The 25,831-nt window shown below is 41.8% G+C and overlaps 1 protein-coding gene and 1 long non-coding RNA gene across 7 annotated transcripts in view; both read right to left on the reverse strand.

Moving 5' to 3' along the window:
* The window catches only part of LOC139827181 (uncharacterized), a 30,197-nt gene extending 29,801 nt beyond the window's left edge, over positions 1-396 (reverse strand). For all 3 annotated transcript variants that reach the window (XR_011737479.1, XR_011737477.1, XR_011737478.1), the window contains exon 1: positions 164-396. This is a non-coding gene — a long non-coding RNA (uncharacterized lncRNA). The remainder of the gene's footprint in view (positions 1-163) is intronic.
* Positions 397-3,825: 3,429 nt separating this feature from the next.
* ZNF516 (zinc finger protein 516) overlaps positions 3,826-25,831 on the reverse strand; it is a 102,851-nt gene continuing 80,845 nt past the window's right edge. For all 4 annotated transcript variants that reach the window (XM_065832154.2, XM_071804307.1, XM_065832160.2 and 1 more), the window contains exons 3-6: positions 16,173-17,651; positions 11,639-11,743; positions 10,664-10,731; positions 3,826-4,031 (exon numbers count right to left, since the gene is read on the reverse strand). In XM_065832154.2, coding sequence (XP_065688226.1) covers positions 3,972-4,031; positions 10,664-10,731; positions 11,639-11,743; positions 16,173-17,651 — 1,712 coding nt within the window. In that variant the 3' untranslated portion in view covers positions 3,826-3,971. The remainder of the gene's footprint in view (positions 4,032-10,663; positions 10,732-11,638; positions 11,744-16,172; positions 17,652-25,831) is intronic.

Consider the following 25,831-nt stretch of genomic DNA (forward strand, 5'->3'; position numbering starts at 1 on the left):
GAGGGAAGAGGACTCTGAGCAATTCAGTCCTTGACACATTACTGTTGGCTTAAAAAACACCGGCTTGCAGAGGGAGCAAGAAATGTGATTTGACACAAAACCCAACTTTTCCAATTCTTAACCCAACACATTTTATGCAGCAGGAACCTAATAAAGAAGTTACCTCTTGCTTTGTTCCAGGTCTGCTCGCCACGGATTGTTTTTTTCCAAGGAGAAATCCCTAAATGTGCCAATGAATCCCAGCAACCCTGCTGGAGCTGCTGAGATCTGCTCTAACTGGCTCAGCCCAGGAATGCAGCAAGGAAGGAGGATAAAACCCAACGCAGGTCACGGACCCTTCGAGCATGAACACGAGCAAATGGGAGGACGCACTCCCACTAGAAGGATGTGATTTTGTAAAACGACTCAAGTATGACAAATGTACGTGCGTGCTCCACGATGCACGGCACCACACAGTACTGGGAGGTGGTGACACATTTACAGGGGTGACCACGAAACACGATGCCAATGCCTGGAAATCCTTCCAGTGACAGATTTTTAACTGACAGTCAGTAGCAGAACACTTTTTCTTTTTTTTTGCATCAACAGAAGATGCTATTTTCTAAAGAATAATTTTCTTAACTAGTTGTTTTCATGTAAGCAGATGGGGGCAGCAATTTACACTAAGGTTTTTCACTAAGGACTTTAAGTGGTTTTGAAATACAAAACTAAAAGCTGTTTTGGCTTTCTCATTTGCTTTCCATTTTGCCAATTTATGCATAGCATTTCTGACAGAAGGAATTTCAAGAATGCAAACAGCATGAGGGCAACGTAGTAGCTGATTAACTTTGTGGAAAAAGTGTCTCCAAGTTCAACTTTTGGTCAGTTCACAACACTGAGGATACAAAAATACTCTGGCAAAGAAGGTCCTTCTTTCACTTCAGCTATAATAAATAGATCTTCTACACCTTAGCTATAATAAACCGCACCAAAACCAGAAAGAGCGAGAGAGAAAGCAAGAGATGGCAGATACACTGAGAATCTGCAGCATAGATAATCAAACCCTTTATTGTCTTAGTTACATTAGACTCGCAACACCATAAAAACCTGTTAAGAAGAAGAAACAGTAGATTGGTAGAGGTAGTAGAAAGTCCCTGTAACAGTCATAAAAGGGCTTCATAGGAAGCGTGTCATGCCAAAGAAAAGTTATCGTGTTGCTTAAAAGAGCTGGTCAAAGCCCGTTGACTAAATAAATAAGGAACACAACTAATTTTAAATACCGTGGCCTAACTAAAATAACAAATCAATACAATACAATGATAAAGAAGAAAATAGAAATTGTGGGATTTGCCCCTGAAAACAGATCGTCTTTAGGGTTGGTATTCCCCCACCCACTCTTGTTTCTTGTTTAATTAAGTGAAAATCTCATTTCTGTCCTATACACAGCATATAATTATTTAAACTGATTTCCTCTACTGTTGTTTTTCATGGAGCTAAATTATGATTGTAAATTTTGCTGATTAGTACCCTGGTAATGGCAGTGACAACACTGGCTTCTCTGTCAGAGATTCTGGAAGAAAAGCTCCAGAAAAGAAGCTTTTGGCTCTAAATATTAACTCAGATTTTCTAGATCAGCTTTCAAAAAAATATGGTTAAAAAAAAAGAAAAAAATTACAAATGTACACTACACTTTCGTGCCATTTTGGGTACAGAAGAGTTTTTAATAACTAAAACACAAACAAATAGGCTAAGCAACTAGCTTTTGTGCATTCCTGAACTGACACCATTACTTTCACTCATGGAAAATATGACTCGGAAAAGCAACGAAACAAAAGTGAAAACAAAACAAAACAAATGGAGAAAGCTAGTGCAAACCCAAAATGATCATCATTAAGCAACACAGCAAAATATTACATTTTTTTTCTTTTTTTTTTTCCTCCTTTTTTTTTGGTGTACAATGGAATGTGTCTATGCGACCTCCCTCAAAATAACTTCACAGAACAGTTAATTACAGTCACGTATAAGTATTTGCACAGACATTCCTAACTACACCGAGACTTACAGAGAATTCTGGTATACATCTGGTGTAATAGCATAGAGAAAAACTAGTTTAAAAAAAATACATAAGAAAGTTAATTTGCATTGTCGCAAGTGTTGCGAAGTAGACAAAAACTGTCAAGTAATTTAAAACAAGTAACAAGTAGTATCCAGAACCAATTACTGACTAGATTGTTTTAAAAAAGCAACCCCCACCCACCAAAACTGTTAGAACAGAAAGATCACACTTTAAGGTTTTTTCTGCTTTTTTTTTTTTTTTAAACAAGTCTTTGTGTCAGAAGCCCATTTCTACAAAAACAGCACTATTCCATTATTGTATTAAGTAAACTGTTGCTCTCACCTGTATTAAAGGTTAGCATCATTTCTGTACATGTAAAATTATTGCTTTTTTTGAAAAATATATTTAGCATGCTAGGGTTTTTTTTAATCCATTTTCTGCCTTTACAAAATGTTACAATTTAAAAAAAAAACTAGTAAAGCTTTTGCAAAAATTTTCACAGAACATTTTCTTTCAAGGCAGCAGTAACTTTTGATAATGCATAAAATTATATGTGCAAAATCTGAAACTCTCAGAAATATTACCATCACACATAGTGTCACAGCAATAAGAAAAGAAAATATTTATATCTGTGGAATACATTTTTAATTGCTTACACTGCATGGTTTAACAACCTGTTATGTGCCACAACCCCACCTTGAAAACTTGCAGTTAAAGAGTTACTGTAGAAGAGGTATATAAAGCTTTTTTTTTCTTTTTTTCTTCTTTTTTTTTCCTAACACCACCAGTGATCACCAAGTACAAGACAGGACACATTTATATGAGCATTAACCTGCCACCACAAAACAAGTTCCTCGTCTTTCCAAAACATCACTGGGCCCAGGGAGGAGCGGTAGCTGGTCTGCTGAGCGCAATGCTGGAGCAGAGAGGACCTTACGGGCCCAGGGCTGCCTCAACTTGTTCACGGACACCTTTTCTCTTCCAAACATAGAGATCAGCGGTGTTAGACAGCTGAGCAATTTAATTTTCTTATTTCTTTTTTTAGACATGAAGACTTCCTTTGTGATCAGGTCGAAGAAAGTAGCCCTGTTACAAAAAAAAAAAGGTCCTGAGAGTAAAACACAGAAGCCTGTTTTGTCTTTTTTTTTTTTTCTTAGTGTTCGACTAGCTTTTCTTTTCCAAAGCCGAATAGAAGCTTTTCTCTGGAAGTGTTTCAATTTCCATATTCACATACTATTAATGGTGCGCAGTCAAGAGCGAGAGCACTAGAAATGCAAGTGGTCCCCAAACTGTAATGAAACAAACCATTGCAGAATAACGGTCTTTCTCTTTAGTCCCTTTAATCCTTCATCAGGCATTGCTTTCTCAGCACCGAATGCCACCTTTTCCCTGCACCACCCCCCCTTCTTCCTCTCTCTCTCTTTTTTTTTTTAATTTGCTTTTCAGCATGACAGGCAGTGGCAGTTTCATTAATTAATACTTCTCCAGCCCTCGAATCCACTGCTGTTTTTCACATGTATCAAATAGTCATTGTGAGCATCAGGGAGGTTTTTGTTACAGTGCTTAACTTCTTCATGCTGTCCAAATCACATAAAGTTTAATTTTTCCAGTGTCTTAAACTTCTCTTGATTAATATAGATGCCTTGTGCTGCCACAGCGCTTGCCAACTCCACTGTTTATTATAAAGGAAATAAGGAACCGTGGGACTGATTAGTACGTCAATTTATATATATCTCGTGTAGCATCTTCATTTATTTTAAAATGATTAACAGCGCGGAGGCACCCCCCTCCTCGCCGAGCGCTGGTTTCCGTCTGGTGCAGGGGCTCCGGGTGAGGCGATGGCTGGTGGGGGGCTGCAGGGCAGCTGCGTGGGGGGCTGCCCCCACTGCCTCTCGGGCTGGGGGCTGCCGGCATGGGGGGCTCCTCCAACGGGGCTCTAGGTGCCCTTCCGGAGAGGCAGCGTGTGGGCAACCTCCGCACCACCGTGGTCTCTCCCCTGCAACAAGGATGACACGGGGGTTGGGGGGGAAGAAAATAAATAAATAAAGCTCATTCTCGCCTCTGCTCCCACACATAACCCTCCAGCAAGCCCTGCTGGTGCTCCTTACCCTTTATTAGCATCACATACGTCCATTTTGGCCCACCACATCACAAGTTTTTTGGCTCTTTTTTTAATCACCTCCAGCAAGACAAAGTGTGTCAGGCCCATACAAAGTCCCTGACGGCTCAGAAGAGCAAGTAATAGCATTTCATGGAACACTTCAGAAAAGGCTGAGAACAAGGAGGGGAGGAAGAGATCTCCAAAAAGAGGAATTCTGAGCAAGCCAAAAGGGATTCGTAACTACATGAGCATTTTAAAAAGGCTGAAGTTTGAGGTCACAGAGGCAGCTAAAGGAAGAGAAACTGAGTTCTGGTGCAGGTCTGTCAAATATTAAGGCAGCCTTTTCTTCCCACCCCCCCCATCATGTCATCTTCCTTTTATTTTTTCAGCCAATTTTCATGAATAATTACCACGTTGAAAAAAATAGCAGGGATATTCTGAAATCAAGTGAAATTAAAGATAACATCATGAATAAGTGGGAGCCTGCAGCTCCCAAGAAAAGCTTTAAAATGACATTTAGAACATCACTGTCGGAACAATGCGGTTTACAATCCTGATCCTAAAACAACATGGCAAGATTAATCTTACATAAATGCATTATCCTTAAGCTAAAGTCTTGATGAAGTGAAACAGACCATTTTAAATTAATGCAACATAAAATACGGCACCCATGTAAAATCCAAGCAAGTTTCAAGCTGTGCCTATGGCAGCCCTCAAAATAGCTAACGAAAGCCCAGCTCTGGTTGACATAATGTATTAAGTGCATTTCTTTTGTTAATAGATTTAGAAAATTCCTAATTAAACCTGGCCTGAGATTCATGACATTTACCAGTCAAAGTTTGGTTTAAGTCTGAAAGATTTGCAACAAAATTAAAGAAAAAAAAAGCTGCTGTACAGACGGCAGTATATTTGAAATGTAGGAAACAGTAACTGAGTGAGAGATGTGATAAAACTTCCTTAGTTGGATGCTGAATTTCCTGCAGTAAACCAAGAAAGATGCTTTACATTTTTGCGTGGCTGCATCATGCCTGAGAGACAGAGCCACAATTCCAGGAGGAGGCATTCATCATTAAAACGTCTCGTATCAAACCAGCTCTCTGTACACAGGGGAGCACAGCAGGGTTTTGCCGAGCCGGGGGAGGAGAGAGGGAGGAAGAGAGGGGAAGGGATGGCAGGCGCCTTGCCCCAATTTCCCTGGGTGAGAACTGAAAAAGGGGTGTGATCAGGGGCGCTTTTTTGGGACGGATAGCCTGTGGGGTGGCAGGTGGCGGAGGGGTGCCCTGCGGGTCTGGGCAGCACGCACCCATGGACTGCACTGAACCGGGGACCATGAATGGGGTCATCCATCCTCTTTTCAGCCTCCAAACTCTGCCTGGCCAGGAGGTGCAGGGTGGCTAGGAGCAGGTGGCCAGACCTCTCTGATGATGGCCAACAGGAAACAGAATCTGAGCTTCCCGTGTGCCAAAACCCACCCAGCAGCTCACCCCCTCATCCTTGTAACAACCCAAGTGGTCAGTCAGATTTTAACCAGCTGGCACAGCTGCACTGAATTCTTCTTAAAAGGTGAAAAAATTTACCATTTTAAAAAGTAGGTTTTCTACACTTGCAGCGTTTTGGAGGGGGGAAAAATAGCAGGGCTTTTGCACAAATGAAATCTGCTGTTTCCATGCCAAAAGCTGCTTTCATACCAACTTCTAGGGCTTTTCACCAGTTAACAGGAAAAATAAGTTTGTGTGCATGTCAATATATCGGAGACAGATTATTGTATGACATTGAAATAAATCACGATAAACAGTTCGGAGTACAGACACCTTTCCAGTTTGCTGGCAAGGGGAAAATGCTGGGACAAGAACTACAGCTGCTAATCCTGCTTATAATACCCATAAACTAACAGCCATACAGTACATGCATATTACTCAGATGCTGGTACAGCAGCCTCCATGATTCCTTGATTGTTTGCATTATAATCTCCATATGTATGAACGAGACAAATTAGGCTGCCATTTATTTGTTCATTATCTATTATTTTGATTAATGGAATTCTTGTTCTCAGAATAACTATTTAAAAATAACATTTGCAATAATGAGGACTGAACTATTAATCATGATCTTTAGCAGAAACTCTGCAAGGAACTGGGGCAAGACATTTCATATGAACAAATGTCATAAATAGGATTTCTAAACAGACAGTGCTAAAATTTCAAATGCAAAAAAAAAAACCCACAACAAAACAATCAAACTCAGAAACAAATGGTTTAAATAACTTTTTCATCTGTGGGGGTTTTTTCTTCTCCTCCCCTTCTCTCCAAAGTTGTTCTAGGACAAGAAGGGCTGTAGTGCTGCTAGACTTTTCAAAAACATTAGAGGTAACAGATGCCCACAGCCTTTCCCCCAAGCTCCTTTACAATATACACGTATATATATAGTGTTTCCTTGGTGGTTGTTTCCAAACCGCCTATCCCCCAAATTCTGACTACTCACATTTATGGTCTCTCAAGTATTGAACATTGCAAGAAATGTTTTAAAACACTTAGAGTGGAGAAAATTAAGGCTCATGAACTCCTTCATGAAGGTGGTTTACCCCTGTCATGCCAGACCTACTGTGCCCCTCCCTCTTCAGTCAACGAGGCCCAAGAACTGTGGTGTCCAGAGCTCTCTCACAGGAAAGGACCATCACTGACTGCTGGCTTGGGGAGAGTTTCAGACAGAGATAACCATGATACTAACAGTTCATTTTGGGTTGTGTGTGTTTGTTTTTTTCTGGGTTGCAGCTTTTAATTAATTTTCTGCATGTAAAAGTATGTTTTTCTAGAGAGTGCAAAGGTTGGAGGTTTGAGGGTTTTGCTTGTGTCACTCACACAAAAGGCTCAGAACTTGGTGTCTCTGGCTCCAGCACTGCAAGTATGTTCCACATATATATAGATACACTCTCGATTAGATAGAACTCTTCCTCACTGCTAACCAGTAAATCATGCCTTTTGAACAGCCAATTACTTGTTCCTCAAAATTTTTAGAGCATGTTGTTTGACACAGCACTGATAAACTGTATTCCTGAAGTGGGCCAAGTTTGTACATGTTTTTTTAAAAAAGCAACAGAAGAAGATAAACGCGAAACATATGTACTAGAAATGGCTACCATTGCTGTCACCATTTTGCAAAAGCAAGCTAGAGACTGGCTCCTGTGCCTGTGAATGCACCTGGGAACTGGGCTTCTGGCTGCAACTCTGCAGCATCAGGCAATGTCTCTGAAATAACCCCAGGCTTTAGGAGAGCTTTGCTTCCAGAGTTGCAGCAGCTTCAAGATTCACATGGTCACAGAGACCCTTCCAAAGGGGAGCCAGCTTTTGTCTTGCCATGTATAAAAGCAACCGGAGTGCGCTCCCCGAATTCATGCCTACCAAATCAGGTCTTTAGATGCTGCTTAGTGTATTCCAAACTAAGATACATATTCATTGTGGATAAGCAAGCTTAATCATGGATATATTGGGATATTTAGCATTTACAAAAATATTCAGAATATTCAGTAAGTTTAATATGGCAGCATTTCAAGAGAATATACATGACTTTGCACAGATCGTATTGACTTGGGATAAGTAATGAGCATTCTTTGCCCTTTAGACAAAGAAGAGTAAAAAATATTCCAGAGTTGCTGGGAAATTCATTTTATATGAATATGTCCTTATTTATTTTTTTAAAGCATTCAGGTAGCAGAAATCACAGTAATTAATGTTACGAAAGAAATGAACACCTTATTTCCCACCTTTTTTAAATATATTTTATTGGTGCTGATAACAAAGCAGGAAACACAGCCTAATGCTAATATTCTCAAAACTGGGTGTGTATAGTCTTCTTTACACAGCTCTGTAGGCCACCTGCTTTCCAGCAATGTTGAACACCTGCATCTCCTGTTGGTAGTTCACTACACTAAAGTAGGTTTCCTATTTAAACACCTAAATATAGATTTAGCTGGCTCATTTTTGAAAAAGCCTTCCTGTAGATCCTGGTTTTAACATGCAGAATTAGAATTATTCTAGAAGAAAACTGCTATATAATGTAGCACTTGTCATAAGCTACTATGCTGGGGGACTTTAAAAGCCTTATCTAACATTCTTTTGTAAAGGAAACCTTTTGAGATGATCTGGTTGACTATTGAAGGGAACGGGGGAACCGTGAAACACTAATGTTAATATTTCTACTCTTTAGCAGACTAGGCAGGAGAAAATATTTTACCTGTGAGGAGAAAACATTATGCAAAGTGAATCATTTCCACTTAACATTAAAAAAAAAAAGCCCTTTCATTCTCAAGCTACCATATGTGGTAACTAATATTCCTTGCTCGGAGCATGTGTATGGCACTTCTGTAACTTGAACTGACTTTTTACACCTTAAACTCTCATGAACAGATCTGTCCCCAATTAAGAAACGAAATGAAGACACAGAGTGACAATGTTTAATGTAGGAAAACGTAATGTTACCAGAATGCTGCAGGCATCGTTCTCAGTGCAAGCTTGTTTCTGTGCTTCTAAAGGCCCCTACAGCTGCAGGTAGAAATGAGTGCATTTTCCCTCCCTAGCGCCCAGGGACTGCGCAGTTTGAGTCTTCTGGGGGAGCACAAAGCCTGCTCGCGATGGGAACAAGTAAAACAGCAGACAAGTGAATAATCCTAAGCGACACAGATGCTGACAAACCGAGACAAAGGCTGATACTGAGGAGGAAACAAGGCAAAAGAAAGGGAACTATCTCCCGGAGAAGTGATCATACCGCAGCTTCTGTGGAAGACAAACTGACTGGCAAGAGACGAAGCAATTCATGAAGCTAACCCCAACCCAGCATTCTGCTATATTGAGAGATGCTGCAATTTAATCAAATACTTCGAAGACAGATTGACACAGACTGAGACTGCAACAGCAAACTACATTTGCTGTGGAAGAAGCTAGTCAATAAATTCTGCCATGGCAGTAGTTTACAAAGACAAGATTATGAGTAAATTTATTGTGCAGTAATACAATCCAAATTACAAAAAGAGTCCAGATGCAAGCTGGGCTGTCAAATCTCTTTTTTGGATAGATACACCCATTTCAGAATTTTTGGGAAATATATTTTCAGCTTTGACCTTATATTGTCTTTTAGAGGAAAAAAGCCCAGATGCCTTATCTCAACTACATGAGACAACATCACGAGCACGAAAAGATGGAAGAGCATTTTAAAGATGCTTAAGTTTACTAAATCTGTATTACTAAACCTACGAGAACCAAAGACCAGTTGAGCTAGTTTGCAGAGCTGCAGTGTTTCACTCTGCCACATACTTCTACTGAGAGGTATGTCCTTACGCAATTTTATTAGATAAACACCAGAAGTAGAGCACTTTCATCTAATTCTCCAACTAGAGCATAACTTTGCCGCTACTATCCCACAAAATCCAAGCAAACATTGCTCACAACACCTACCTAAGTGCTAAGCCATCCTGAAAGCTTTATGAGAAGAGTTGGCCACTTCTATGACCTGACAGCAACTCAGATACTCCTGTGGCAGCGGCTGGGCTCCCCACGTAACCTTTGGGCCGGAAAGATGAGCAAAAGAGAAGGAGCTCACAGTCTCCATGAAGTGTGCAGCGTACGAACTATGTGACATGGTGCCCAAAGGGGCTGTTAACTGAATGAGTAGAAACCAACTCCTGAACTTCATGAAGGAGGGACTAGCATGGAGATGCATTCTCTAAGCATGGATGAAACCATCTGCAATTGTTTAATAAGAGACAGGAGGACAGGAAAAGTGCTGTAGTCAAAATTACACTAAAAATGCGCATGAAAGGAAAAGTGAGTGATGTTTCACAAGGCGATACAACTGCCCATGAGAAGGTGTGCCCTGAAATCCACGTGCCAAGCTGGAAGATGGAATGGGAAGATCCAGAGCATGACACTGGTCTCCAAAGACATAAGATACACAAAACAAACTCAGTTTAATGGTTTTCTATGTAACAGCTTCGTCATACATAATTCAGAGCACTATGAAGTGTTTGTTAAGACAGGAAACTCTGTATACTAGAAACAGGAAAGCAAACCACCACGCAGAGTCCACAGAAACTGGAGGATGAGAGCCTTTCAAAGGCCAGATATCAGGACATCAGGGTACAAGTACTCTTCAGAAAAACACAGACTAAATATTAGTTGTATTGTTGCCATAGAAAACATGCTAGTTGCAAAAGTAAATAATTTCTAGGAATTCTTTACGTTCTAACTCACTATTACATATCACTGTGCATTACAGAGTTACCTATCCCATCCAGGCCCCAGTAAGCCAGTAACATGTTTTTTTAAACACTAGCTACCTGCTCTACAATTAACTGACTCTCTATATAACAGACTTCGATAAAACACTTAAAAAATTTAAGAGCTAAAACTCAAGCAACACTGTTATTATTTATACATGTTATAAAACAGTCAGTGTTTTAGTGATGAGTATCACTGCACAACTTTTTCCCAGCTACCACATTAAAAACCAAACATCCAATTAATTGTAAAACATACTTGTTTTGGGGCATCTGCGGAGGTGGTGTGAACTTCAGTACCTCGGAGTCCATTAGACTCAAATACCACTGTGGGAACAAGAGGGCTTGTTAACAGATGAACGTTCAAGCTTCGTTAGTGTGTATACATTATTTGAGACCATTACAGATTAACCACGTTCAAAAAAAGACACCAGCTACTAGCCTGTGGCCGGAAAATACCAATTTACCGTAACACTTACTGTAAGAGAGTGTGCTAATGGCAGCCTAGGGCCACTGCCCTTTTTAATTCAGACTTCGGCAGGGAAGAAAGCAATCACTGACAACATTAATTATCAGTGTATGTGTAAAGGGACCCTCTTCTTGCATTACTTACCATTTGGCCTCTGTCATTTTGCATCAGACTGGCTTATGTATGCATCATTCACACTTTTCAGGAGAAACCCGCTAGTCTCACTGTCTCGTGCGATGCTCAGGAGCTCTCTCGACACCGGTGGCTTTAGCCTCCTACAGCCTCAACCACAGACCATGCCAGGTTAAAAATGGCTGGTGGGGATTTCCCGTTTTAGGGCTGACCGGTCTGCGGAAAAATCTCGTTTCTCGCAAAAATGTTCCTGTCAACAACAACGATGAGGCAAAACAAAGCCTTATGTTGTGCTGAAAGGGGTACTTTGATTTCAATTTGTGCTGGTGGCAACAGAATTCATTAGCATATTCATTTCTGAGTACCCTACTCTCTAATTAAAATAAAACATTTGCAAACAGAGTTATCTTAAATGCATTGCAATTTTATGGGGTTTGGGCAGGGATCAGATAAGCAATATCTGGAGAACAAGAGCAATATTCATAAAAATAAAAAACCTGTCCATTAGATTTAGGTACTGGAATTACTTAAGTTAGCGTGGTAAGCAAAACATAATTCTTGGTATTTCGTTAGCCGGATCCAAAAGCAGGCAAGTGAGAAAGGGAGAAAGCAAGAGCGAGTGTGAAAAAGTACCTGCGTGGGACCTCTGATGAGTTCTGAGGTGACCGGGTTGGGTAAAGCATTTTCCACATTCTCTGCAGACGCAGTCTCCTTGGCGTGTTTGTGTCCTGAGCATCCCTGTAGTTGGGAGGAAGGGAGAGAGGGAGGAGAGAGTGGGGGGGGGGAGAGGAGAGAGGAAAGTTGAGAAGAAAACATTATGCCAGAAGAAAACATCATTAGTATGTCTAATGTGTCATTATGTGAGGCTACCTTCAGGCCCTGGATGACAACTGTCAGCCTTCATCTAGGCACTGGCTGACAGGCCAGGCACACAGAGGACTGCAAGAATGCATAAATTACATTGAATTAAAAAATGCTCCCCGTGATGTGCCCGCACCAGGACTGGCATGTCAGGTGTGCGCTTTTCAGAGCAGCTGGATCCACTTCTCAGCCATCACCCAGCTTTGTCAAGCAGTACATCAGGCAAATCAAAGTGACTCCAGCGTGGCGGAGACAAGTCACATGGATAATAGGAAGTGAGTAGGACCAGAGCCCGACTGTCCCCCCCGGGCAGCAATACCTCAGAGACAAATGCAGAGCGAGCGGAGCCATCACAGACTGATCAAACCTTTCGCCCCTGCCTACCTGCCTGCCGGTGCTGCTTTGACCCCAGACCTCTGAGGCACAGACGAAAGACATCTGTGAATGAAAGTGTCATTCCGGACATTTTGAGCTGGTAGCAGCGCAGCAGCCTTCCCCCAGCCCTGGGTAAACATGTTTTCTAGGCCATTAGCATTTGTGGAAAACCACTCAAACCTCTCCTTTTTCTCCAAAGGTCAGTTTACAGCATCTGACTTAAAGGGCTGGTCTTTGTCTTTTTGCTGCTGATCAAAAAAGACACATTTGACTTTTATTGGGGTTTTTTATTATTTTAAAAAAAAAAAAAAAAGTTTGAACATCATCTTTTCTATTTTGGTAAAACTCTCTCCTTGGAAGGAAAGAGCTTATGTTTCTATTTGCGACCGGAATACTTTGGCTTTTAGAAATATTCTTAGAGAGTTGTCAGCACAAGTGAAGTTTCAGTTTTTCTTTCATTCACCCCCCCCCAACCCATTACAGCATTTAAGACCAATAAAATTGTGAATAAAGAAATGGCAACAAAAGCCCCTGCCACAATCGAAAAATCAACTGCAGGATGCCAGAGGGCTCATCTGAAAATGAATGGGAAAGAAGATGGGCTGCCATTTACTCTGGTTGGTATTGCACCAAGTGTCCTGCAGTGTTTTTTACCACAGCACATATTTAAAAGAAATGTCTGGCTGAAAAAAACAAAACCAAAACCAAATCAACCAAATACTACAACAACAACAGAAACACCACCACAGAAATCCAACAGCCAAAAAGAAAACCACCACCTCACTAACAAATTATTTTCTCTCTTTACAATAGCACCTCCTGCAGATGGCAGCACAGTCTGTATAATGTAGCTGAACACACTCACTTCCAGCAATTAAGTTCCCTGCAGTCAAACATAAGACGATGAATTAGAAGCAAATTCAGACCACATATACACACTCAAACACACACACACACAAAAATCACTTAAATTTCAATAAAAGTTTCACTGTACTATAAGAATACAATTTGCCTTGTAAGGCAGTGATGATTAAAATAGGTTTTCTTGTCTGTTACTAGCATTTTCCCCTCACTGGCCAGAACAACAGCTGCAGGCTTGAAAGCAAAGCTGAACCACGTGTATTGAGACACCAGACATGGCCTTTGCTGGACCACTGTGCTGTCCATCAGACAGGGAGGGACAGGCAGGGACAGGCAAGGCAGCTGAGCAGCTCCCATGGAGCCTGGGAGACCCAGGGGAAGAGTGCATTTGCTGCCATAACCTGTCCTTTCTTCATGTGGTGATTCATGTAAATATCATTAATAAAATAAACAACCACTACTAAATATAATAATAAGATTATCTCTACATGCATTTGGGAAGACTGGGTAGTGTGAAACAACGCTATCGTACACAGAGCAAGCTTTGTGTTTGCAGCTGCATCACAAAAGCACATACAACATCACTCTTTTCCAAGGACACACTGCACTAGACACAAATGTAAAAGAAAGGATCCCAGAAATAAATCTAGTAACTCCAAGGGAAGTTGAACACTGCCATATCACACACTGAAACATTCTACTACAATCCAAGATGAGTTAGTGTATCAAACACCCAAGCAAAGCCTACTGCGAACATTCAATTGGGAAAAAAAACTCATGTGACAAATAGCATACCTAAGTGGGATTTCTGGTTGCTTATGTCACGATTGCCATATTAAGACTTAATTGTATGATGCATATTGACTCAGAGGGCTCAGTCTAGGGCTGTGTGTTATTTCAGACAGGGTTCATTTACCCTCCTCTACTCACAGTTGGTAGGATCTTGTTCCTTTCGCCTGCGGCAGCTTTTTTAGTGCTATGTGTAACAGTCATCGACCAGCCAATTGGTCTGGAGAACCATCAACAATATGGAAGTTGTATATAAAATAGAGACACACTACATAAGAAACAAAGTTTCAAATTCTGAAAACTTGATTGATATAAAACACTTGGAATGAAAGAAGAGATTTCAAGGCAGAGATGGGAACTACATAACTCTCAGTTAAAGTGCCTCTGGAAATCACCACCCAGCAATAGCATTTTAGCAGTAAAATCCCTCTTTTAAAAATCAGGTAAATAGAGAGACCTCCTTAGAAAACCTGCCCCTACTTTACTTTGCCCCAGCACTACCCATGGTTTTCAGATGCCTGCGTTCACCAAGTCACCTTCTAGTTCCTGGCTTTTACTGTTTCTCTCCAGCCTCTTAGCACGGCTGGGAGCTCACTGGACCAGTAAGATTTCTCTGAGCAGGCTGACTATTAAATAACACCAAGAAAGGCATCCACGTGAAGGTACCCCAAGTGGATGGTGAAACAATTAACTGGTATTTAGAGCAGGCAGGGAGAAACTTTAGACAACATTTCCAGGCACTGGGATGGCAAAATCAAAGTTGGCTGGACAAAAACAGGAATGCTGAACCTGCAGTTTCAGAAACCGAGCATTTCCTCCTCTGCTTCCTTAACAAAAACCAGGAGCTTGATGTTAGTTGTGTTCATCACACAGCCTCTAAACACCTGCAAAATGGTCTACTTGATAGCAATAAATAACAGTTGCTTCTTACATAGCACTACTTTTTCAATTACTCAGTAAAACTGACAAGTGGAGTGGCTGAAAGGTGCACCTCATGGACTATTTCAGACAGATTTTGCTTTCCTGTCTTCTCCAAAAGGCCTTCCACCAAGACCTGACCAAATTCTATGGCTCCTTCCTCGCCTCACAGCTGACAGAGCACTTAACTCACACAAACCTTCTGGGCACTAGACCAGAGCTGTACTTACACTACCAGCTTCCAAATGTCCTGGGTTTCATACCACTTGAAAAATGGGGTCACAAGCTCCATTTCACACATGCTATGACAAAACAGAGAGCATTATGTCAGGTGAGGACACTGAAACACTGATCTGGAACACATGCTTTCTCCATGGGGAGCTCGGTTCTTGCACAACTGCTACTAAGAAGAGTATATAAAAAAAATGGGATAGTTCACAAATGGTGAGAACTGGGACTATGGATCCCATTCTCCCCCCTACCCTATACCCACACCCACCCCCCTCCAGCCTAAGAGTAATAAATCAGTGTGATTTTCAGTTTCCACTGAGACAAACTAAGTCTGGCAGGTAATCAGAAAAGTATGGTTTCAAATGAAAATACAAAGGTGTTGGTGTTTTTTTTTTCTTGTTTTAGTTCTTCTTTTACATGGCAGTTGACTGGCAGGAGCCAGAAGGAGAGCTATGATACCTTTTTAGTCCCTGAACTTTTAAACTGGTTGTTTGCACAACCGCTTTTTCTGCTTACATGAATTAGTAAGCGCATATTCAGCCCTACCTCTTTTTAACTATAAAAATACAAATGGATCAAATGAATAATTTGAAAAAAACAGCAGTCTTTGATATGAACAATGAAGACCTTAAGACTTTTGTCAAGAAAGACAAAGGACGCTGACAAGTAATCATCCTTCTCTGTTGTTGAGACTTGTTTGCAGACAAAATTGAACAAAACCTCCAAAATAACATCACAGATAAGCCCCAGAGAATGTTTACTTTGCCCGAAGCAAAAAGACTATGATGTGTGCCAGTACACAGGCATCTTCCTGTGATGACTCCTGTGACAACACATCTATGTAACTTTAGTCTGCGTGAAGCGAGGGGACAAAGGAACAGTAATACTCCAGGTGGAACCAGACACATTTAACCTGAGACAGAAATGTCACACAGTGAACAAGAGGGGATGCCGCAATGTTAGAAATCGGTAAACAAACCTATTCAAGCCTATCCAGAAATGATAAAAACAATGAACTTGTAATCCTGTTAAAGGGAGAGAAGGAAGAAACCATGAAACAGCATGTTGTGGCTCCGAACGAAGCAGGAACAAGCCACACCCTCAGCTATGGAAGGGCTTGTGAAAATCTTACCTGCGTGATCCAGGACAGGGCTGTTGGCACCGCAGGTTTGGTACAACGAAGCAAGGTCCTTTGGAATGTATGTTTTAAAGATATTTAAAACGTCCAAACGTTTCTCATGCCCGTCTGATCCCAGATCCTGCTTGCTGGAGTGTAAAGCCGGAGAAGCTCCCACGGCGGTGGGCTGGGGCTGCAACAGCGGGCTCACTTGCGCTGCCGCTGTGCAGTTTGCCAGTGTCCTCATCTCATTCCCAGCCCTCGTGTGAGAGTCCCTCTGAGGCACCAGTGGCTCTTCGTGCTTAGCGTACTGCTCATTTTTACACAGAGGATGATACTGCGGCAGCGGGCTGAATTTGGCCTTCATGGAGTCAGACACACACTGCTTACCTAGAGAGGCAAAACTAGGACTTCCTTGGGGAATCCCACACTTTTCCACTTGCTTACTGTTGGTGGGCTGTGTGCTAGGCCTGGATATCACTGTTGGAGTAGGCGTTACGCTTCTTTTATACGCTCCCATTTGCATAAGTTTGGAATTTGCTTCATATTTACTTTTTTGTTGTGCTGCTATGCTGTATTGCTCCTGGGAATGGTTCAACTTAGGCTGTCTGTACCCATCCAGGCCCGATAAGCATGGACCACAGTGGCCAAACGCATGACTGTCCTTTGACTGATGGGTACTCCCAGATTTTGCGGTCATCCCAATGGAGAGAGAGCTGCTTTTGGACCCCGGCGATGCACTTGGCACTTGAGTGCGCGTAAATCTGGCAAGGGGCAAAGGCTGGCACTCCTTACCGCCCAGAACGGGAGGGGGGCCGGTACGCCCACTCCTTGCCAGAAAGACCAGGTTGTTTTTAATACTCTTGAATCCATTCTGTTGAACCCAAGGTGGGGCCATCAAGTTACAGCTGATTTTGTGCAAAATTGTTTTGTGCATCCACAGGACTTCAGGGTAGTAGGTCTTGTGACTGCAGAAAGGACACGGGTAGACAATTAAAGCAGCCTGCAAGGACGTATTCAGATTTTTATTGCATGAATTATCCCTTGTTGATTTTTCACTCAAATCAAGCGGAGCTACCTCTTGAGCTTCAGCACCTTTTTCTATCAGAGGATGTTCCCTGTGTAAGTCCAGCAAATATTCTCTAGCACGACTAGCCTGTACTTCAAGTGAAGTTTTCAAATCCATGATCACGTTTGAAGATGCCTGGCTCACACCTGAGGCAAAGCTAGCAATGCGGCTACAGCAAGGGAGTCCTTGGCTGTGGTGAAATGCTGGCATCTTTATGTCTGTAGAACCTTTTAGATCTTGGTATTTTGAAAAAGGCTCCTTGCTGGTGCTCTCCAGTGCTGACACAAGGGCAGGAATCTCTGGCTTAGATTCCCTGGCCTCATTTTCTCTGGCATTGTGGCTTCCCAGCTTCGGGAGTTCATCCAACTGAGATGTTACCATCGGGGCTTCCTCCTCAGAAAAGTTGCAGCGGTATGGCTTTTCATCTGAATGGGACAAACCAAAAAAAAAGGTCATTGTCATTTTATGCAGAAAGAAGCCCAAAAGACTGAGCAAAATTCAAGATTAGAATAAGATAGCAGGAGAAAATGCAAACTTTGTTATTAGTATTGTAATGACACGCTAGAGACTAAATGTACTGTATAAACAAGAAAATATTGAAATAAGACACAACAGTTGAATTTACTTTTAAAGATGACTGCAAAGTCTGGATAAACTCTTTAATGCTGCATGTTCCCGACATTTTGAAGAAAGAACAATTCAGGAATATACCTATATTAAAATTCCAGGATTGCAAGAAAAATAAACAAACATGCAACCATTTAAAGCTTTAACAAAAGCAAAGAAAATGGAGGCAGATAAGACTGACCTAGTTAAAGGTTTGTCAGTGCTTCCATTACAAGCCCCTATATTCAAAGGGTTTATAACTCAGCAATAAAAATTGGCTCCACAAAAAAAAACAAGCATATAAGCAGGCACAGCACATAGAATAAATTGCTCACTTAAGAGGGACTTTTGCAGTGGCCAAGAGTACCAGATGAGTTATGAATGATGTAAATTTTGAATTTTCCATCCATTAATTTAAAGCAGACACATTTTTTTAACATACTTTTACGTGTGAGTCAAACTTCAGGAACATTTTATGATCACTCGATCCACTGAGAGATAAGGAGTTCAATATTTTCAGCCATGTAGATTACAGAATTCAAACCACACTTTTGATTCTTCTCATCTTCTTCACTCCTCAGCCCTCCAGAGTACATTTATCTACCTTAACACACATCCTGGAAAGGGAGCATACTGGGCAGTAATTAAAGCCATCTAAAATGGAAAGAGAAGAGTTTGATCTGTTTTGCTGGGAGCTCTGGCTACCTCTGCCTGTTCTTGCGACGCCGACCTCGTCACAGCCGATGATGAAGCCACTGAATCCCTCCAAATCAGATCACAAATCACTTCCACGGAGATTTCCATCACAGCACTAAGGTTTACTCCACTGAAACCACTTAACATGTAACTGAATGGAATCATCTGACAAACTTTCAGTTTCAATTAACATGCAGTTAATGAGCCACTGCCAGGCAAGTGTAAGGAGACAATGCTCCATCTAAAATGTTACCAGTCCAAAGTGATCGCTGCATCTGTAGGAGGGGTGAGAATGGGAAAGGAGTGAACTGCTCTAGAGCTGCATATCCTCTCACATCAATTCATAAAAACCAGCACTTCAGAAAATCAAGAGCTGTTTGTTAGTGCAGTGCAGCGCCACAGGCATTATTCTGCATGGCACAATGGAAAAAGCATGTCTTTACTGGAGTTCCACTGCAAATAAAGTCTATTTAGCCTTGCCTTCAATTCAAGCAAAAAAAAAAAAAAATTCTTAAGCTTTTCTTTAATTTGAAGTAATCAGGCTAAAAATAACCCGTAGATTTGCAGCCTTGCAGGGCTGAGTGCTGACTCTGTTAAGATCATTTTCTTTTCAAACGCTCTACAGGTGTAAATTCAGGGGGGAAAAAACCATCACAACCTAGAAACTTGTTTTTCCTGTGTTGCAGGGGGCACAGCTTTGGGAAAGCATGTGCCCAGCACTTCTAGCCAAATTTACAGTTTGAAACAAAGACACCGCATGCAGCAGTGAAATCTGACACTGCACATCTGTGTTATTTTCAAAGCACATCTGTCAAAGTCCAAAGTATTTGTGCTCTTATATAAGATTTTAAGGTTTCTCTTCATGATCACAAGTAGTGGCTCCTTTGATCACTGTAGTAAATAATAAAGCAACGCAAAACCAAATCACTGGGTTGTAGCAGTGCTCAGCAGAGACTGAACCAACCTATGGGTGACGCTGAGCAGAGTGGGCAGAGGAGGGAGGTGGGGGACCACAACCAGCCCCGCTTTGGGGGTCTGTGGAGTCAGGAGGCTCCAATTGCTCCTTGGTCCACCTGTGCAGAAGTGACAAAGGGGCACATCGGCAAATGCCTGCGAGTCCTAGGTTATTCTGCGTACCTCAGACACTCCTTGATGCTTTCTGATTTGGTCAAAAACCTATGCGCTGCACTGCTTCTGCAAAGAGGGCAAAGTCGAACGGAGCGTGAGGTGGCACAGATCTGGGCACTGGACTTGGTCTTTAGGTCTGGACTGTTCAATTTAGGTCTGTGGTAGGTGAGGGAGGGAGCAGGAGGAAGCGGAGACAAAGACCACAGTCCCAAGTGCCCCAACAGCCACAGATATAAAGTCTGGGACTGCAAACCCAGAGGTGGCTACTACAGTCCTTTCAGGCCTATTGCTTTAGTGCAGCCAAAAAAGACAAAGGTATTTTCTCAGTGGAAAATGTAGCACAGAGCAGGAAAATGATGAAGGCATCTCTGAGGTGTATCTAGGGCTGCAGCTGCCCTAATGCTGAAGGTATAGCTTCTAACATCTCTTCATAACGTCTCGCTAGATTCAATTTTTCTGATGTCTCATACGAACAGTACTGAACATACCAGGAATAATTTTGAAAGCTTAAATCAAAGTTTCAGTAGCGATATTTGTGTTAATTGTTCAAGCTGCACTTCCAGCAAGCAAACAAACAAACATACAAGCTCTACCCCCTTCCCCAAGATGTGGACAGACGTTTTCCACCTGCATGCCAACTCATACTTCTTCCCCAGCCCTATCCTGTTCTCCCCACCAGGGACTTGACACTCCAGATACTGACACCCAGGCTGAAACACCACTATGTGCCGCACTCCCCATCACAGGTTGTAGTCCCGTTTGGCTATGAGCAGGTAGCAAATGCCAGGGGGAAAGAAGGGATGCAGGCAAGAGCAAGAGAACTCAGTATGTGACCCAATAACATAGGCAGAGCCGTTTTAGAAAAAGAGATTAAATTTATTTCTGCCTGCTCTCAGCCGCTTGCCCCAGCTGAAAAGGGGTACTAACAATCCTTTTAAATCACTGGTATAAAATATTGCTCTAACCCATGCAGTGCAGGCATTACTGTCACCAGAAACTTTTGAGATTTTATTATGGCCATGTCAAAGCAAAAACCGTGAATGGGATGCCTTTTCCATGATCTCTAGGGACTATAACTCACATTTCTCATTGAAAGAGTTCTTGGCTAAGCATGTTCTCACTTTTTATCCTCCAATCCCTATCATCTCCACACACTTGCCTCAATTCCTTTGTTTCTTACACAAAACAGCTGTTTACCTGTTGCATTTAAAGGATGAGAAAGGTCCTTTTACCACATCCCTGAAGTGTTACACAGGGGTGTCTGCTGAAGTGGACACATTTTACCAGGTTCTCACCCAGGAGGTGGCTGCTGATCCCACCTCATGTCTTCAGCCTGGCCATAGCTTCAAATATCAACAGCATCACAGATCACACGAGCGCAAAGCAGGACAGCATGAAGCACTTAACTGTATGGGAAACCATGGGCCAGAAACACAGGAACATTCAGGAGTTCGACTGGTTATTCAAGAACTTACCTAATTGTCATCATTTAGTTACATATCTTACACAGGCAGATAAAAGTGACTCCCCTTCTCCCCAAACACTCTTATCTCTCTTCCTCCTCCTCACAAGCATAAACTCCACTTGTTTCCTCCCCAGCTCTGTTTCTCCACAAAACCAAATATCAGAATGGGCCGCACAGCTGTTTTAATTCATGAGGCTTCCTATAAAGTAAACCAGGCTACGAGCCTGAGGACAATGGAACTGTGATTTCTATTCAGAAGAGCAGAACTGGCTAGAAATTGCCCCCTTTTAAGGCTAGCATTACAGCACTAGCAGTTGAAGGGAAAGGAGCAGATGTAATGTGTTTGATTTTTAGTAAACATTTGATAGTGATTTGCACTTTGAGATGAATGCTGTGGCTCCATTTGAAAACTGGCTGCAAATAAATCATGATAAAAGCAAAGGATCACATTGGAAAAAGGTGCAATATTGCAAGAGCTGTATTAGGTCCTATTTCACTTGGTATTTTCTTTAATGATCCAGAAGAGACTCTAGACAGCATGCTAACTTAAATCTCCAGGAAATATCACATTTGGAGGAGCTGCAACAATAATGGGGACAAGAAAATCATGCACAGGGACTTAGAAAGAATAGAAATGCAGTCTGAAAATAATCCAATGAGATTCATTCTGGAAAATGGCAGGCTAAGACAAGTGAAGGGAAACATTCCAAAAAAAACCCAAGCAATGGGAGGGCGGAATCTGGAAAGCAGCAATGTTGAAAATAACAGATGTTACAATGGATGGCAAGTTAAATACAAGTGTATTAGGTGAGGTTCTTCAGCTCAGCTTTCACAAATAAAAGTGTGCATTACAGAATTTAAAATAAAAATAGAACTACTCCTCCGAAGAAGAACATGATGGCCATGCTGGTCACACTATTTTATACACACACACACACACACATATATATATATATAACAAAATATACATACTATAGTATTGGGCAATATGTAGGAGCAATATGGAAGCACAATACATGACACAGCAGGGGAAAAAATGCAAAAAACAAGTTTGCAGCAGAAAATCAAACCCATTTGTCCTGTGAAAGAAAGGTCCAATGAAAATACTCCATGCCTCTAGCGTATCTGTGCAGATCTGAAAACAGGGACAAGTCAGAAGGAGTTAAGAGAACTGCAACAGAAAAGTAACCAACCAGAAAATAAAGATGAAGACTTAAGTGTCTCTCACATGGTTGAGGGAAGATGGGAGGGTGACAGCCCAATGCCTGTAGCCGCCCCAGGAGCACCAAGCTCCAAAGGAGAGAATTATGTCATCCTGAGCACTGGAGTCTATCACAACAATCAGATATAATTGCGTGCAGGAAAATTCATGATGAGCAGGAAAAAAAAAAAAAAAAAACTCTCAATTCTGTGTATTTTCAGCTCGCAGAATAAATGTCAAGGGAAGAGGTGGAACACCACTTATAATGTAAAACCCTCTATGGACAAAACACAGATTATCAACACACGATAAAAATCCATTCTTTTCACGGGGACGCAGAAAGCATGACTTACCCCTTCTCTTCACTCTACCAGCAAAGCAAACCAAACCCCCTTGTAGGCTAATACCCACACACTACAACTGCATTGCAGACATACACCAAAACCAGCCTTCCTTTCACACTAATTCCCTATGTGGTTAGCTAAGGAAAAGACTCCTGGAGCACTCAATGGTGAGTCTGTGATGCTCCTTAGCAGTAGGTTTATCATCTGAGCACAGGCCAGGCTGACCCAGTATCTGTTTTGAAGAGGATGATTTATCTTCCAGCAGGCATGTCCCCTGTTCTAGCTGCCTGCATATCTACTTTTTATACTTCACACAGCATCGGTCAGCTCCCCTGCTTTCTGCTCTGGCTGATTTACTGGGCAGGTGCCCAATGTGGTGGCAAAGTGGGCATGAGGTCGGAGACAACTCTTACAAACCCTCAGGTTTTCTTACAGCACAAGGCCATGTGCCTCAATGAGATACTGGGAATAAAAACTGATGCTATTTTGATACAAGATTCAGTTTCTCATCTGAAAAGCTCATCTTGCTTTACATGTTGTTAGATGTTTTCAGATGCAGCTACCACAGCTCCCCAATAGTTCAGAAAAAGAGATGATAAAGGATCAGACTAGTCCGTACTGCAGGTCGGGACAGGCTGGCAGGTAAGGGTGATGCTAAAGGGCAGAAAGCACACGATCAACTACCATCCCTGCTTCCTCTCCAACTAATTTTAGATATAACCGTGAGTGGTTTTGGCTGAGGTTTGATGTTTTTAACAGGGTAAAAACCCAACACAGCTCTTGAGACTGAGATGCTGGCTAATACAGAGCTTGTACCAGCCAGCTCACCCTGTCCCACAGAGGTTTCCCTGTGGCTCTGCGAGGAGAGAAGAAGGAAAGAAGGGGAGAAAGATGGGGAGAAGGAAGGTGAGTAATGCCACCATGGCCCAGCAGCACACAAAGAACGAGTCCCAGGTGCCCCAAGAAGTCCTGCATCTGTCTACTCATGAGCAAGATGTTTCTGGTTTATACTGCACTGCTTTTCTTTATTATTCTTTGACATTATTTTTTCCTTTATTTTTTTCTTTTTGTGGCTAGATGTTGGGGAGTTACCTTTTCACTTCCACACCATCAGCCATACATTTCTAATAATGCTATACTTTCATCCTCAGCAAATAAAACCAGATCGCAGGTTTACCAGTCAGAACTAGCGGCCCTGTGGTATAGTTTGCATTCATGCTCTCCATTCTCCTCTTCTGCATCTAGAGACCTTGTAGTTCCTAAAATGACTTCTCATTGACATTTTAATCTCATGGCTGACAGTTTCAGGCCAAAGGATTCATGATGGCAACTCTCAGCTTTCAACCAAGTATTTCTTGGAAAAGGATGTACACTACGAAAAAGCATGATCTCACAAGGAGAGAGAGAATAACCGCAGTTTTGTATCCTTGTTTTTTGGGAGTGGGCCCAGGAAGGGGAAATTACTATCTGACCAAAGCAATTTTAATTCTTCTAGGCACCTTAGAGTAACAAAACGCAGCTTTTTTTCACCCCACTCTTTTCTTTACAAACAATATTACCACTGTTGCCATGATGATCACATGACTAGTGCTAAAAGCCTAAATTCAACTTGTTTTTTTAAGACCATGCAATTTTTCAGCTGGTTTTCTTGCACATTTGTTTTCAGGCTTCCCTCTATTCCTGAAACAACAACATACGGATTTATTCCAAAGTCCTGTTTGCTTCATTTCACTAACTTTACCCTCCGCAATTTCTAACTTTACCCCCAAGTTACTCCTCACCCTTGCTGCTGAACATTTAAAACATAGTATCACCATGCCCTGAGTGTGCAAATAGCTGAAGGGCCTCATTATATTGTTCACCTCCTTTCCTCTGCAGAACTGGGGGACACTGCAGGGGGTGAAAGTGGGGACAGGCCAGCCGAGCCCACGGCTCCCCAGTCTCCATTTGACTAATCTCTCCGGCATTGTTCGAGAGGACACCTGCTGCTCCTAAAAACAAAACCCACTGAGCTCTTACAATCCAAGCAGCAAAAAACATGAATAGGCAACAATCCAACTAATTCATTAAAGTTTGTTCACAGTTCTCGACAGCACGTTGAGGTACTTGAATTATTTTAGATTTTTATTGTTATTATCATTAGAGATACTGATTGCGTTAGTTTTGCATTTTGGACAAAATCTGAAAGGTCACCAAAGTGATTGGAAATAAAACACCAAAATTTTAGTTGATTGAATTTGAAACTTAACCTTTTAAGATGAGTGAAATCTGAGTCTGGGAACAGTTACGGTATAGCACACAAAAGACCCCTTTCTACAAGGTATTCCCTAGCTCAGTAAAATTACAAATTCCTTTGCACAGCACAAATGCTTTAGAGTTATGTCACATTTCAAGGACCACTACTTCTTTACTTTTTTTTTTTTTTTTAAATAAAAGGGAGGCCTGAACCCATCCCCCATCTCCACAGCCACAGATGCAAAGGCCAGGGAGGTTACTGGAATTTCAAGCACTTTAAATAGAGAATACGCACCAAAGTAGTAATGGAGGAACTAAGGGGGAAATGGTATCAGCTCCAAAATCTGTCAGGCATGTTATTAGGTACCAGAGGCAAGTTGAAAAAAAAAGCTGATAGTTCACAGCAAACTTTTTCTTTCCAGCTACTTGTGTATAATTTTTCCTTAAAGAGTATTTGGCTTTATTGTTATCTAGGGTACTGATGCTATAAACCTTCCAAAGGCCAACTGCCTGCAAGATCATGTGCAAATTACTCCACTCTCCCCTCGCATAGTATCTTTTCATCACCCTCAGCTTCACACAGGTGCACATCGAATGCAACAAGCTTTGTGCCGAAGTCCAAAGGCAAATTCTCATCTAGCACCAGGTGCTTTGGGATCTCACAGGTATCAGCCCTTCCAGAGTCAACACAGACTTTATTTGAGGGTGAGGGAAGGAAAGCATCCACAGCAGAGCACATAATGAAGTGAAAGTGCACGTGTGGGTAAAATGGTTGCTGCTGGCAGTGTGCCACAGACATGACACTTCAGTGTTCATCATGTCACTCCATACCTCCTCAGTGAGATTTCTTCCTAAGTTACTGTATACATGGTGCATAGGAATTTTGGGCAGTGGCAGAGCTAGCAATGACTTACCAACCCTTCCACTTCT

Source organism: Patagioenas fasciata, chromosome 2 (genome assembly GCF_037038585.1).
Source record: "Patagioenas fasciata isolate bPatFas1 chromosome 2, bPatFas1.hap1, whole genome shotgun sequence".
Classification (NCBI taxonomy): Eukaryota; Metazoa; Chordata; class Aves; order Columbiformes; family Columbidae; genus Patagioenas; species Patagioenas fasciata.